The sequence below is a fragment of the Vicugna pacos genome, chromosome 15 (genome assembly GCF_048564905.1).
Source record: "Vicugna pacos chromosome 15, VicPac4, whole genome shotgun sequence".
Classification (NCBI taxonomy): Eukaryota; Metazoa; Chordata; class Mammalia; order Artiodactyla; family Camelidae; genus Vicugna; species Vicugna pacos.
In genome coordinates, this window is record NC_133001.1 from 24,495,984 (window position 1) to 24,512,419 (window position 16,436).

A 16,436-nucleotide genomic window follows, 5' to 3' on the forward strand; every position below is an offset into this window, starting at 1 on the left:
CCTGTTTTCACCATAAAGGTGAATTTGCCAAGCCATGAGGACAGAGTTATCTTGGCATGAATTTTTACACCTGAACTCACACCCCATCTGCCACAGTGTCACTAGCAGAGCGTGGTTTAAAAGAAGATGGATTACCACACACACCTCCATAGCAAATCCACTTCATTATTTCCCATTTATCATGCCCACAGCTTTCCCTTACAGTCTGTTGGCCAAATACACAAACAAAATCTGTCCTCCTGTTAAGTTTTTGCACCCTAGTTTAAAAAAAAATTCTCCATCTTTGGGCAATTTTATTTCAAAAGTATCAGCTCAAAATAGAAATTTCAGAATGGTGAAAGCATTTTCTGTCCTGTCCCTGAATATAATGTCAATATTAACTCTCAAAGACTCACCTCAGGGAAGCACTCAGGTCTGAACCCCAGTTTTATCGGGGTCCCTCCCTGCCCCCACGCCTGTTCACACACATGTATCGGGTTTGGCCTTGAATGAATGCTGGCATCCTGCTTATCTCTCTGTGGGAGGCAATTGAAAAGTTGCTGCCATGTCTAAAAATCAGAGTCATAAGAATTCTATCCATTTGTCAGAATTTTAATACCTAATATTTATGATGATAGACGCAGATTGATTTTGTTCTCACAAGATTACTTGGTTAGCATGCAGGTGAGCCCCCAGTTACCCAGGGAATCTGTGTTCTCTTGCTTGGACTCCTGCTGACATTTGTTACCATTGCTTTTCTCCACTGGCCAAGTTACTCCAGAAGGTTCCTGTATTGTATAGAAGTGGAGCTGTGCAAATTGGCCACGTGCCACCTGGAGAACGCAGTGTAAATCACTGCAGATTAAGTGAAAATTATCAATGATTCGAGAGCCCCGGGCTTGGAATCAGACCCTGCCATTTTCTGGCCTTGTAGCCCTGAACCAGAGGGTCTTCATCTGTGACGCATGTCCGTGATAACCTTTATTCCTTTTGTAGCACATCAGGGAAAAATCAAAAGAAACAGCATATGTGCAAGAGCTCGGGAAGGTGTGGGGCGCTCCACCAATGTCTGTTACTGTTACCACGATAAAGTGAGAGCTGGCTTTTCTGGCTTTTCTGGCTTTGACCATGGCAGTGCTTTTGCTTGGATTACCAAGGACTCAAAGCAGTGAGGAAGCGCTCTCTCAGTTAGGGCTCTGTACATTTAAATGCAATTGTCTCAGTGGGACTCTTAGGAAGTTCAGTCTTTTTAGTGGAAAGAACATAGGTACTGTTGGATGTGGGATCCTGCTGTGGAATCAGGAATACCTGTGGCTGGCAAGGACTTAAGGAATCGCAGGAGACCAGAGGGACTCTAATCCCAGGAGTTCCTGAGTGGTGGCCTACAGGCTTAACGAAGGGAGACATCTGCAAACCCCGAGGGGGTGCACACAGAGGTTAATAGCACTTGGCAAAGCATCAGGGGTCTGTGCAGTTAGCTTGGCTTTGTTCTGTGGCCACAAACAGTAAGTGCATGTCCCTCTGTGATGACAGCAGGGTGGCAGACGAGGAGCATCTGGAGAAGCAGTGTAAAGTGTCCGCACTGTGGAGTGTGCCTGTGCAGGCCACATGAGTGAGGTCATATTTGTATGTGGGGCAACGCAGAGAATGACAGAATGGCCAGAGACAGAGGGAGAGGGCCAGGATAGGCAGAAATTTAATTTCCCACAAAGATTTTGGTGCTTATTCTAACTGCAGAAGAGACTTATGAATGGGTTCTCATTACCACACGTCGATACCCCGAACAGTTTCTGGACCTCTACCTCTCTCTACAAATAAATTCAATACATGTCGGTTGAAATTGTCCATGAATTACTCTATCAGAATGGAGAAAATGTCACTGTATTGAATTCTCTTAATGAGCTGGATGGCATCAAGAAAGGGGTCAGTAGAAGAAAAGTTTCCCACAGTTAACTTCATTCATATTTCTCAGGTGGAGGGAACCAGGGGCAGACATGAGTGACTGTACTCATAAAACCTTCACTGCGTCCCTGTGGTTTAAATGATTATTTACCAAGTGACAGCTGCTAATTCATCCATTCATTCAGTGAGTCAACAAATAATTATTGAGTGCCTACTAAGTGGAAATGAGAATAAAAAGATGCTTTGCTCCTGATCATTTCTTCAAGGAATTTATAAAATAATGGGAAGAAAAAATATCCACACAAAGGACTGGGAAAGAAATGATGACTGTCAGAAAAGAGGTTCAGAATGTTACGGTACTTCAAAATCCTCCTTGCCTGTGACTGGGGACACTCATTAACAAGGTGGAATTTGAGCCGAGTCTCTAAAATTGGATAGGGTTTTGAAATAGAACTTTGGGAGAAGAAAGACGTTCATTCTGGGAGTCCCATGCACTACAGAGGGCCATGGAATGACACGGACGTGCTGCGTTGGAGAAATGGTGAAAAATACTATTTGGCAAAAGATTCAGATAGAGGTTAACAAATGATGTTATCCTGATTCTCCGCCGGGCAAAAGTTACTGGGGAAAAGATCGTTCAAAGCTTAGAAAAAAGTTCCTGAGGGAGGATAACTCAAAATCTTGAACACTGCCAAGCTTCAAGCCTTTATTCAGAAGACAGCGGGAGGTATTAAAGAAATCAGAACACAGTGTGGAGACTGCTATGGTGTTAATGAGGAGGTTGGATGGGGGAAGGGACACCAGATAATGGGTTATTGAGTGAAAGGGGGACACAGGGGAAGGTAGACAAGAACTGGAAAAGGAAAGGAAGACGGAGGGACACATGTCAGAAGTGTTGGCAGACTGAGTCATCAACGTCAAACTTCTCGGCAATAATTTGAATTAAGATATGAGAGATAGAATGGAGTTAAAAACTGATTCTGAAATTAATTCCAGTTTGGGTAGCAGGGAGACTAGAAAAGTGACTGGTATAAAACAGGGTAGTGTAGGAGTAATTTCCCAGTGCAGGGAGGGAAGAAAGATGATGGCTTGTTTTTAGCCTGAACTTAAGACAGCTAGGATAGACCTAAAGATAAGGATTTACAGATATTTCCTACAGAAGCAAAAGCAGGTTAAACCCTTGATGCACCACGGAAGACTAAAGTGTACAGAAGTTAGAGGATAACTAATAAATTAGACTGGTGACTGCTGAGCATCTCTTCAGCAAAGACTTTCTAAAATTAACCTGAGTTTTTTTTCTTAGGGATCTCAGGCAGAATATCTACTTGAATTGCCAACTTTGATTTCAGTTCTGAGTATTTGGTGCTCCCTGAACTTGGGTGTGGTTTTAGATAGTGTTTGTTCTACAATCCGATGTGTGCATTGTTATAAAACTTTCCATTCTTCTCCTCTTAAGCTCACATGTGTTAGAGAAATGTATGAACGACTTCCCAGGCTTTTGCTTTCAGTAATTTAACATCGTTTATTTAGGCAATCACAGGGAACAGTGACATCGGCTCCCCCCCCCAAAAAAAAACCCGTGAAGTAAATAAGTGAGTGTTCTCCAGGGATTATAGATTTTTCTTATATCTAACAGGGCACACCTGTTATAAAAAGGGGTTTATCTTTAATCTGTCTCCCAAGGAAAACCTATATTAATTTATATTGCCAAGATCTGACCTGCAGATGTTCGTTTGTGGATGTGCCACAGAAGACTAAAATTATAGATAAAGATACAAATCCACAGGGCGGGGAAAGGTGTAGAGTTTGACTGTTCTGTAGGGTAAGAGAAGGCATCTTTTCTGCAGAATAACTGAGAAGCTAGCCCAGCCTGTTTGCACTTTTTCTATGAGCCAATCAGAGCAAGAATTGAGGGGAAAGTTAACATAGTCTCCAAATTTACTATCTGGGGTCCAGTCTTCTCAGAGCAAAGCCTCCAGAATTATTTCTCCAGTCCGGCCCATAGGAAAGTAAGACTGCATGTATTACTTCAGCCTTTTTTCCTAAATGCCACCCAGAAGAGATTGTGGGAACCTCCTTAAGTTTCCCTAGAGTTTTAGCTCTTCAAATCAACAAAGCAGTTGTCCTTTTCATTTGTGGTCTTTCTAATTAAAATGAAAGCTGTTTAAGGAGGCACCAGAAATACATATGAATAAACAGGAAAACTGAGTCAAAGAACTAATTACACTTAGATGCTTGCATTCTGCTGCTCTAAGGCTAGCTCACAGTCCTTGCTCTAATTGCCTTATGCTCCCTGTTTTAAGAGAAGAGAAAACCTCCCACAGCCTTCATTTATCTGATTTTGGTTGATGGCTCCCAAGCCATGCCTTCCAGCCCCAACATCCCTAAGTCCCCATTTTGTATCATCTGATCCCTCTGGGACACTCCTACTCAAATCACACATGTTTAATGGTAAACACATTTTCATCTCTTCTCTCCAGATTATTACTGTTTCAGATTCCCTCATCTCCTAGCCTGCATGGCTTATATTTTTGGACTTCTGATTATACCTTAAAAAAAAAAAAAGACAATAGTTATAAGTTCTGTCATGTGACTCAAGGCTTTCCTTTGACTTTTCTTATCCAACATTATTTACCATGGCCCCTTTGAAAACTCTTCTTTTTCAGCCCAGTCTGGCCTCTTGTGCTGTTTCTTGAATGCTGTATTAATTCTGTCTTCACGGGATATTTGTGCTGGTCCCCATGTTTGGCACCAACATCCATGTCCTTACAAAGTAGTGTATCCTACACCTCCTCCTGGTCGAAATTTCCCCGATGCTCCAGTTTACCATCAAAGTCCATGAGAGTCTTTTATTTCTCTGATTTTATAAGGCACGTTTAGCCTCAGCCTTACAACCTGGCCCTTGGGCTTCATGGAATTCTTGTGTCTCAATCTGTTTATATTGAATTAGAAGATATTTATCAAGTGACCCATTTATGATAGGAGACTCAGTGCTGCTGAGATTCAAACTCAGTGTGTCAAAGAAGCCTCTCTAGCTGCTTGTTGTGTAGTGCAAGGCACGCTTCAAGGGCACAAGTGACTGTTAACTAAGTCAGAGAAACTGTTAACTAAGGCATGTACATTTGACATCTTGTCATTCTGACTATACTAGAAACAAGGGGACAGCCTGGACTTCTCACTCTTCTGTATCTCTCAGCACAGTCAACAAAGAATGAGGTCCACTATGGGTGGACAGTCCTTACCACACACACCGACACAGCCACACTGGTGGACATCAGGTACTGAGAACACTGGATGCCCAGTGCTCACATACGGTCTCTGTAACTCTCACAGCCTTACTGGTGGTCATTATTAACCTATTTCACCGGTGAAGAATCTGACTTTTAAAGGAGTTATGTAACTTAATGTGTCTGCACTGAGATGATCAGTAAATGGCAGAACTGGGATTTGTAGCCAAATATAACTGAAAAGCCTGTGCACTGGTCCCTGCTCATTACTGCTCAGCTACTGGGATGTCGATACTTATGATGTCACCTCAGGTCATTCCACAGATGACACTCTTGAGAGTGGGACCATTACATACACGTGTACACACACACACGCCAAAAGTAAGGGTTTCTTGATATTTAAAAACAAAACAAAACTCCCCAGATGTTTGAGGTTAACTGGCTTTGTACCTGTTCTTTGTATCTTCTTGTGAAAAGGCCCTAGTTCTGTAATTTCCTTGTCAGTCGCATACATGGCCTACTTAAAGGATATAAATAGAAATCAACCACTCATAGCTTGAAGAAGGGGTAACAACATGGCTTCAAGTACGTAGGAAGCTGACTCTTCCTAGATGTCCATCCTGGCTCTTGTTCACACACTGGGACATGAAAAAGCCTATCTTCCTTTCCATACACAGGATTTTGCCTGCAAGATCCCATTAGTGCTAATGGGTCATTTTCCTCCCATCACCCCCAGGATCAAAAGGAGAAGCTGCATCTTTGATGACATGCTAATGCTTCACGGGGCTCAGGCCACTCAAGGGTTTCCTTTGTTCTCTGCCTATGACAACCCACTGGGGGACTCGAGACCACTCTCTGCTATATGAAGGGTTTATAAAGACTGCATTAAGTGGTGCTAAGTGCAGCCTCTGTAATGAAAATGAGAATGGAGACCCTACTTACTTATAAAGCCAAACTCATCCACCTCGGTGTGTTCGAGGCTTGTATCCTGCACTGCTTAAATCAATATTTTCTGCTCTTTAACAACACAAGGGGAAGACAACTACTTCTCTTTAATAAGCTTTAAAAAGCTGTTCAGGCAAATAAGTGTGCTGATTGGGAAAAAATATGATGTAGCAGGAAGTGGGAAAGGAAGTAAGTACATTTTAGAAATAACTTTCTCACCATGTGTTGCTTCACCATTCTCCCTTCTTCCCTGATTCTCTTCTGCTGTGACCTCAGTCCATCAGTTGGCTGACAGGTTATTAAGTGCCCACTGTGCTTAGCCCAGTTTTAGGCGCTGTAGGGGAATCTAAAACAAATAAAGATACAATCTCTATCCTCCAGGATGTTATGAGCAGAAAGAGGAAGATGGGTTATTGAATATACATCGTCCCATACATAACTTTCAGTACTAAGTTCTATGTCTGAAAAGTCTGAAGCACTGCCACGAATCCTTCATTCAACTCCCCACTGTTCTCTAATGCTGCATTCCTTATGCCCAGAGGACAGCTGAGATTTCCTAACAAATGTCATTCAACCAGTGAAAGTAGGGAGCATTTCCTTGCATTGATACTTGACATGTAACAGCCTAAATCTCAGCCCACGATCTCAGGTGTGCAAGAAAGGTAGCTTTTTTCTCTTTTTCTGTGACTCTCCTTGATTTCTGCTTTGAGCTCTGGTTCTTTGAATCAGTGAAAACATCGTCTCAGGCAATCTTAGTTCCCTTATTTCCCTGGGATTCTTTAGGGATGGTGGGGGCTTCCATGGCACCAGTTTTTGTAGCAAGAGATGGCACAGGAACAGGTGCCACTGAGTTGCTGCCCAGCGTCGCCATTCGTGTGTGCGTGACCTCCTCAGGTCAGCCTTTTCCTGCTTGTTTCTGTGCCACTCTGGGAACTGTTCTGTTTATCCCACACCACAATGGGATATGGGAAGGCTGACTAAACTCCTAGCATGTGTAAATCTACCATGCGGCTGTTTCTTCCCAAGGACCTCACTGCTGCCTCTGGGTTCTCTGGAGGAAATGCACACAGATCAGCTTGACTTCCCTCAACCTACTGAGGCTTGACATCCTCAGATTAGAGCACTGTGTCCCTCTTCTTGGCAATGACTCTGTTCACACTTCTCCAGCTTTCTCGCCTGCTTGCCCACATGAGGGGCAGGAAAGCTTTTCTCTCCTCATGTAATTGCCTGGATAGTCTGTCCGTTTCACTCTGGGAGTCTTTGATTTTAAGGCCCAAAGGCATAAAGATAATTTTATATCTTTGGTTTCTGATGCACATCCCTTCTCTGAGGTGAGTAAAACACAATTGCTTGAAATTTAAGTGAGAGGAAAGACCAAGGAGAGAAAGGAAATATGGAGGGGAAAAATGAGATATTTCAAAAAAGATATCCCAATTCGGACCAAAAACATGCTCTCCTTTAATATTAAGAATGGTGGTTAATAGTCAATACATGTTTTATTTCAGAGTTGGGAGAAGTAAACACATGCAAGTACCTTAGGTACAAAGTATGCAGGACCACTGACATTCTAGGGAAATACTTAGAGCTTTAATTAGTAGGTCCGTGACCTGAGTTCTCAGTTTTTATGGCTGACTTTAAGCAAGCTCCAGGTATTCCTCCGCCCAATCCAGGAGTGTTATATCTGTGGCCTGATCTTACTCTATACTTTCCAGCTGGTAGGTTAGCTTATTACTGTTTCCTGGATGCTGGCAGAAGACGCAAGATTTCTGGGTCAGAGACCAAGGATTTTATTACTCTTGACCCAACAAACAGCATGAGCATGAGCATCTCTGTCAGTTCTCCTTGCTCCCAAGTCCCGTGAAAACACTGCAGAGGGGCCCAGGTAAACATTAGGAATGTAAGAGTTCTGTGTTACGGTGGGAGAAGGTACCACTTGGCATCAAAGGTAAATAAAATGGTTAATATGAGAGAAAATGTAAATGGCAATGCAAAGTTGGAGAAACAAGTAGCTACATAGACTCTGTTACCAGGACTTGTGACCAGGAGCAGTGTATTATGGAATTTGGGGGTCACCCTCCTTGTATTCTGCATTGATTATTATATTAGAGAGTTAATTAATTGTATTTAGTGAATGCTGTCCAGATATGATGAATAATCTTGGATGGAAAGGAAATGGAATCAAACTTGGATTGCAATCTTTCTCTCTTTTTTTTTTTAAGCGGTAGCCCATAAAGTTGGGAAATCTCAAACCTAGAACATGAAGATGACAAAGCAGAGCACAGTGTTCCACTAGATACTGCAATAAAATTGGGGGTGGGGAGCCTAATTGATAACTTGTTAACAGATCCTAGAGAGCATAAAGAGTTAAAAGTTGTATAACTCTACCTACAAAAGAGATACTTGAAAAGGGATGTAATATTCAAGTATAAACAAACTACTATGGGGGTGAGTTAGTGAATAAGACAGGGACACGCAAGGATAATAGTCTTAAGAATAGTAGAAAAGGCAATTTTAGACATTTAGAATTTTAGATATTAGACATTTAGAATTTGTTGAGCTTCTAGTTAACAGAAAGGCCTAGACTTCTCTAAGCAGAAGATGGACTTGATAATAATAACACCTCTTAACACCTGCTACGTATTTTCATTCCGGTAGATACTTTCTCTGTTTTATCTCATTTAATCCTCACAAACCCTATGGGATAGGCTTTATTGTTTCCATTTTAGAAATGAGATTACTAATGATCAGAGAAACTAAAAATAATGCTTGAAGCCATACAGTTGATACATAATTTGACTTGGATTTTAATTCAGGGGCCACTTCATGGCCTCTGTCCTTCCCTTTGGCTGTACTGTGTCGAGCTCACAGAGTTCTCTGTGGAAATAGCTTCTAGAAATGTCTTCTAGTGCCGATGTATTATTCAAACACTTCTATTGTTTTGCATTTGTAGGAAAATATCTAATTATACATTAACATTTTAAAATTAATTTAATGAAAAATAAACCTCACTGTTTTTTTCTTTCATGTCAATGACAAGTGACTTTTGTGACCAAAAGTTTCCTCTTCCCACAGGTGACTTGTATATAGGAGGAGTGGCCAAAGAAACATACAAATCCTTGCCAAAACTTGTCCATGCCAAGGAGGGCTTTCAGGGCTGCCTGGCATCCGTGGATTTAAATGGGCGGCTTCCGGACCTCATCTCAGATGCTCTCTTCTGCAATGGGCAGATTGAGAGAGGATGTGAAGGTACTAGATCTTTGTTATCACCGCTCTAAATAATTCTAATCCCACTTTCCAATGACAACAAATCTCTCTGGCCAGCAAAGTTTTCATTTCTGACAATTGGCCAAACCCCCACTTAAGGCTTAAAAATCCTTACTCATGTTTTCCATTTCTCATCCCATAAATCTTAAATTTTCTGGACTTTTGGCAAACTGACCTAATGCCTGATAGAAAGCAGGAGCTATGTCTGTGGACTTGGTTGTTTTCCACTTCTTTGCATACTGTAGTTCACCTAATCAGCGTGTTAATCAGTTCTGCAAACTTGCTTTATAGCATTAAATAGATACACTGTTTAGACTAGAAACACAGACTTACTCCAGCAAATGTTAACTTGAGCTTGTTTTTTCAAAATTGACATCCAATAGGATGTAATAAGAGAATAACGTTCAGAGACCCATTCTCAAATCACTGTTTGGTTTGTGTCTACATGGCAGCAAGAGTGTCTCAGTTTGTTTTAGCAAAAATTGGTATCTTCTATTACCCAAGGCTAATATTCCATACTTCAGAAATGCTTCTCGTATCTTCCTGCTTTTTTGTCTTCTCTATCAGACTGAGATCTGTAGGAGTACTTTTTGATTGCTACTTTCATTTTAGATAATTTTCCCTTCAACACCTCAGATTATTTGAGCCAATTCTCCCTCCATAAATGTAATTTAATCACATTATCCTGAATTTTGTAGCTCTGAGCGTGTTGCTGCTTCTCCTTTAATGTTGAATACAGTTTGGGCCATTTTGAAAATTTTAGATTCATGAGGAAATTTCATAAGGGAGAAGCAAAGAAAGACGTGAATTCCTGGCCCCCAGGAGATGATGAATCATTTCTTCTCAGCCAAGATAATGCTATTAGATTTAGCAATTACCTAGGTACATGGAAATGTGCAACATATTTTGCTCTGAAAAGTCAGGTGGAATTGAAGTTGTGTTTTAATCATGCCAGAGGATAAGGCTACTTAATGGAAAGCTGTTGAATTCATTTTTAATGTTTTTGCTGTGTTGTTTTCTTTATCTCAAAATTTGGTATAACACACTTCTGTAAAACAAAGAGAAACTGCGTGTTTTCTCCTTTTACCAGTTAGGCAAAGGAAACAAAATTAAGTGAATAAATTCTTTCTAGTGGATGGATACAAAAATGTGGGTCTTAACTTTGGTTCTTGGAGGTGAGCTACTAAGTGAGAATTTATGCATTTATTTTTTTATTTTTTAGAAATAAAATTACTACAAACCGTTCCGAAAACATTTTTCAAAATAAGCCTTTATACAAGTTGCTCAGTGACATCTCACCTAAAAGAAATGGTAGGAACAGACAAACACATTCACAGCTAAACACTTACAAGACAGAAAACCAAACACACACACATGGCCTCCCGCCACTGGCATGTGATGTGAGTCGGTGAGTGGAAGGGAAAACTAATGAGAAATACACTGAGAACGTGTATTTACAGAAATAAATAATATTAGGTGTTATTTTCCAACATAATTCAATAAGCATTTTGGTTAAGATGATTGCACATCTTCTTGTGTAATCTTAAACTGCTATTTGAACATTTCAAATCATTCACTAAGTTATGACATTGGTTCCTCCCTTACCTTATCTAGTTTCCTTTAATATCTGAGCTTTAAGAATTCTCACTTCTTTTACTTTATTCTTAGAATGTAACATTTTTCATTCCACTATCAAAATTAACAACTTCTTGTTTGCTTTCTTTCCTCATTTCATATTAATTTATGTAGAACTTGAAAAAATGAGATAACCCTATATTACCAGTCACTTTTTCACTTAACATGAGAAATTATCCTATCCATTGAAAACTTTAGAAAACATGAATTTCAAAGCTGCATATGATCCCTTGTCCTTAGAGGACCTGCTTTTATTAACAACTTTTAATTTATGATTAGATCATTATCCTCTGTGGTTCCTAGGAGTAATCTCAGAGGTCCCTGTCATAGGTATAGTTGATGAGATAACACGTATTTTTAGGATTAGTGATCAACTTCTAGATAAATTATTTCTCTAAAGAGTGTTGTCTCATGGGATTTTGAGTTCACATCACATTGGAATCACTTAACTTACATATTAATAGAAACCATATAAATTTGACATCACTGAATAATACCTTGTCAAGATTTTCTGCCGTTTCTACCCAATAAGACCCTTAAGTCTCTAAGCCTCTTTCATGTAAAAAGTCATTGGTCTTCCCTCAATAACCATTTACTGCCTTTCATGTCTAACTTATGTCAGTGTGTAACAGCAGATTATTATTATTTTTCTTTAAGACAACACATGTTAGCTAGCAGAGGGTGTTTACCTTGTCCAGGTCCCTTTAGATGAATGTTTCTCAACTTTTAGCCACAATCAGAATCACTTGGAGAATTCTTAAAACCCATATTACTGGAGACCGCCCCCAAGGTTTCTGATTCAGTAGGTCTAGCAAGGGGGCCTAGAATTTACATTTCTCACAGGTTCCTAAATGATGCTAATGCTTTTGGCCTGACACCAGATTTGGAAAATTACTGCATTGTCCTCCTTACATAAGAGAAAGTAGACACTGGTAATCCACCAATAATCAGGTTCAGTCAAGCTTAATACTGAGTTAAGAAAACTTTTGTACAAGTAGTTGGTGAAAACAATTTTAATTCAGAGACTGCGTGGACTCATAACGTTCAGTCCTAGAACTGCATTATAAGCTATAGAAATACTTAATTTTAAAGCCACCATTGATTGAGCACTGGTGACAGTGTTTACATGTGGTATTTCATTTAATTCTCAAAGCTCAAATGAATTAGGTATGACTGGCTCTTTCAGATGAGTAAATCGAGCCTCAGCGGTGAAAGGTGACCTTCCTAAGGTCAGGCAGCAAGTGTGAGTGGATGACGGAAGGTCTGAACCCAAGTTTGCTTTACTTGAAATCCCAGGCATCCAAGCCCTTTCCTCTATTGTTTCTTTGGTTTCCAGAGGTTGTAGTTTTTCTTTTGCTTTCATTTCCTTCCCCAAAATATCCTTATTTTTAACCACTTAATACAGATGTCCTTGTGGCTTGCTCCCAATTTTATTCAGTGATAAAATAACAAGAACATTATATAACTAGAGGGAAAAATAAATTCAGGGCTTTGCCTTGTGCAAATGCCTGTCAATGTTTAAACATTGTTCTGGAAGGTGAGTACTTTGGAAAATGTGGCTTGTCAGGCACAGGCATGCATTCTCTTGTAATACCTGAATATATAAAGACTGTTGTGATAATGGAAAAAATAATAATAAAGCACGTCTTTGTGTTCACAGAAAGGCTTGGCAGGCACTCTGGGTGGCGGCTCTACAACGCGGGCAGATGATCTTTTTATAAGATTGCAGTTTCACTGTATTTAGAGTTTAGCATTATTTTGCAATTGCATTTCTGATCATTTTTGCCAAAACAAAAATAAAAACAGAAATGCGACTCTTTCTCAGTTCTTGCTCCTGCTCTTTCCTTCCGCTGGACCAGTAAGGGGAGCAGGATCCACAGATGGCACTGCGCCTGACCCAGGCTGGGCCACTGCCACTTCTGCTCTTAGGCTTATCCAGGAAGGAATGTGCCAAGGAACATTGCATTCAGAGTTTGTTTGTTTTTTTTTTCTTTTTTAACAAACATTAATTATTTTCAGTCTCTAATGCCATGGAATAAAGATCATTAGATACTTACCTATCACAGACTGGAAGAACAACAAAAACTAAGCAATTTAGTGGTTCTTACTTTTCGATGCAGTAGAGGTGAGAAAAACTATTACATCTATTCAGGTCTCCCAGGCTTGGGAGATTATTATTATTATTCATAACAACGATTATTTTTATTATGATTACTGATTACTATTTTTGTTTTATATATATATATTTACTATTATTATATAATTAGCATTTACAGTATTACGGTTTCTGAATTTGTGAAAATTTGCAGATTAGGCCACGCTCAACAACTTCTTATGAAGAATACCACGACCAAGAAATTTATAATAAAAATATGATTGTAAAGAGGATGTTTAAAAATACATTTTTACAATGACATCAGTTTGTAGAAAATCTAATTACAGATCATTCTCATGTATTCACTAAAGCAGTTACCTCAAAGGTTCTCCGTGTTAATAGAATCTAATGAGTATGGTGCCTGTTTTTAAATATATTTAAAAACCTATAAAATTGTGTTTACTGGAAAATATCTTCAGTTTATATTCTGAAGATATTTGGGTAGACAGCGTTCCGTTCTCACCTAAGATAGCACTTACTGGTGAGGTTCTACTGTAATAAATATTCACAGGGCAGTTTGTAAGAGTTGAAGACAATTATAAATGTAGAGAAAATAGAGACATAACTCTGAGATCTGAAAGCAGTGTACACCCTGTCTGGTAAAGGCAAAGTTAAACTCTCCCTGTCACAGTCTTGTAAAGGAATGTGCTTTATGGGGAATTGCAGTTTGTTTCTTCCATCTGTTACCTTTGCTTTCATCCACTCGAGATGATGAATACATTGTGATAGTTTGGTGTCACCTTAAGGTCCAACTGTCGGCAGAGGACGGCTGGCATTACAGTTTTAAGCCTTAAATGCAATAGCAAAATAAAAGACCCAGAGGGAAAAAATAGAAAGGGATAATTGGTCTGCTAATGACCAGCGTCTGCTGTATCTGCACATGACAAGTGATGCTGCATGCTTCACCTAAGCAATGCAGTTGCTTTGGTAATGCATTCATATCTATCCAAGAGAGGAAAACAATACAAAAGCTCTTAGTTTTCCTTCATTACATGTCATCAGCTCAATTAACCATCATATAAATACATATGTAGTGAAATTCTAATAAATGACTGCTTTCTCATTGTTGGCTTCTCTTAAAATTTATGGCTGTTAATTATTAATTTGTTTGCTCTACACAGCATTTCTCTCCCCGTTTACCCTGTTTACGGCAGCATGCTCTTTTGAATTGAACGTTCTTCTGTGTTTGCCCCATTTCAGTATTGCTTACTAACGTTTAATATATTTTGCTTTTTTTTTTTTATTTTGCTGACAAAGTTGCATTGATGAAAGCTGACTTGCAAGGTAGATAGCCCTGTGTGTAAAAAACAAGACTGAAACCCCGTTAATACACAGTGGAAACCTCAAAATAACATTTTTTTTTTACATTTTTGCAGTAATTGTTATTCGGATGCAGATTTAATTTTTTTTGCTTTCTTGAACATTGTGCAAGAAGCCTCATTTTGTAGCATAGTTTGCATAAAGGCTTTCAGTCTTGAATATGTTTGTATAGTGATTACCTTTAGTGCTTTGATCATCCTTTTTTCAGTTCCTCGTTTTTCAGTGTTCTAGTTATGATTCTTTAGCAATAGACTAGCATTCTTTTGACTCGTATGTTAAATGGGGGCATGTCATTTATACAGAGTTTTTAATTTTGTGTTTAATTGCATGACATTGTTAAAGCATGTGAATTGATACTTGCCAACATACCTATCCAAAACACCCAACAATCATAACTTTATTCATAGTGTGTGCAGGAAAACTTCTGGAAACGAGTAGGACATTTTTGCATAACCCTCTTCAGTTATTTTACCAATCTTTATCTCAGTTTCATGAAGTTATAATCTCCATTTCTCATGGCGTCTCTACCCATTAGTCAGAAGTTAAGGAGATCCATGCATTTTCCTAAAATCCAAACAGTGATAGAGAATTATTGATGATGGAACGAGATTACCTGCTACCATGATCACACTAGAAGCTATGTGCTTGCTTTTACTATTTGTTGGGTTAGTTTACTATTATAATGTATTTTGTCCTTTATTTGAAAATTCAGAAAGCCTTCGTACTTACAGCTTCTCTGTTCCTAATTCAGGTGTGTGACCTAGAACTTTCCAAGCTAGTTTGGCCATGGAAATTGAGGTGTTGGCAACTACTATATGTGACCTAGCTCGTGTGTAAAACACTTCTGGATTTTTTTAAGGAACCCAAGTTTCTTTTGGATTGCTTTGCAGGGCCCAGCACAACCTGCCAAGAGGACTCGTGTTCAAACCAAGGAGTGTGCTTGCAGCAGTGGGATGGCTTCAGCTGCGACTGCAGCATGACCTCCTTCAGCGGGCCGCTCTGCAATGACCGTAAGTACCTCTCTGCGTGCGCACTGCTGTTCGTCGTTGCTTCCAGCTACTGTCTGATGCCCAGGGTCTGAAACTGGGAGTCTTTGGATCACCCGGGAATAAGTTAAACTGTTGTAACCAGGAGGAGCATTTGGTTCTATAGGAAGGACATTTTTGATTAACTAAAGTGTCAGCCAAGGATGCCCTTAGCCAAAAGCGGTGATGATGATGATTCTTCGGTTTTCAACTCGTCACTGTAATTTTTTAAATTGCTGGTCATCTTGTTGAAAATATCTTTTTTCGTTTCCTATGTGTGACATTTCTCCCCTGGTTTTTGAAAGACCCTTCCTGTTGCTTTCTATTAAGTAATGTTTAATTACGTAAGATTATCTTGAGGGCTGTGATTTTAGTGAGTGTCGGCAGATCTCATTATGTTTGTCTGTCTCTACATCTCTTCAAGCCCATTCTGCCTTTTACGTTGAAAAATGGTGTGTTTGAACTTTGTCCTTCGACTACTCTCCCGTGTATTTTAGCCACTTACGTTTATTGTTTTCACCTTTAGTCTCACAATATAAGCATGATGAAGAAACACAGCATTCACATTATCTTATGGAGTGTCTGTGACTGCCTAATTTATGTGATAGTAGTGTGGATTTTGAGACCAAATTAACTAGTATGTAGGATGAAGTTCTGTTTCTCAATTTTCAAATAGATACTGCTTTACAACATTCCATCAAAATGATAAAAGTGTCTCCTACAAAGTATTGCATTCCAGTCTGTTGAGAAAATGTATGTGGCAAAGCCTTCTGGCTGTAAAGTAGAGTACATGCTTACATTGTAAATGCTACAACGTTTAAGAAAAAACTCTCAGATGATGGGATAGCAGATAAGATGACTGAAAATTTGGGCTTGCAGACAAAGGCTGGGCTTGGGTATGGGTTTAAAAAAGACCAGATTTTGTTCATTTTGACCTTTGTCTATTTGAAACTCTATTCCTGTCAGTAGACATGTGTATCACAG

At 39.4% G+C, this 16,436-nt stretch overlaps 1 protein-coding gene across 4 annotated transcripts in view; it reads left to right on the forward strand.

The window, feature by feature from the left end:
- The window catches only part of NRXN1 (neurexin 1), a 1,026,070-nt gene that overhangs the window by 518,855 nt on the left and 490,779 nt on the right, over window positions 1-16,436 (forward strand). For all 4 annotated transcript variants that reach the window (XM_031675605.2, XM_031675618.2, XM_031675619.2 and 1 more), the window contains 2 exons: window positions 9,126-9,299; window positions 15,318-15,437. In XM_031675605.2, the coding sequence (XP_031531465.1) occupies window positions 9,126-9,299; window positions 15,318-15,437 (294 nt within the window). The remainder of the gene's footprint in view (window positions 1-9,125; window positions 9,300-15,317; window positions 15,438-16,436) is intronic.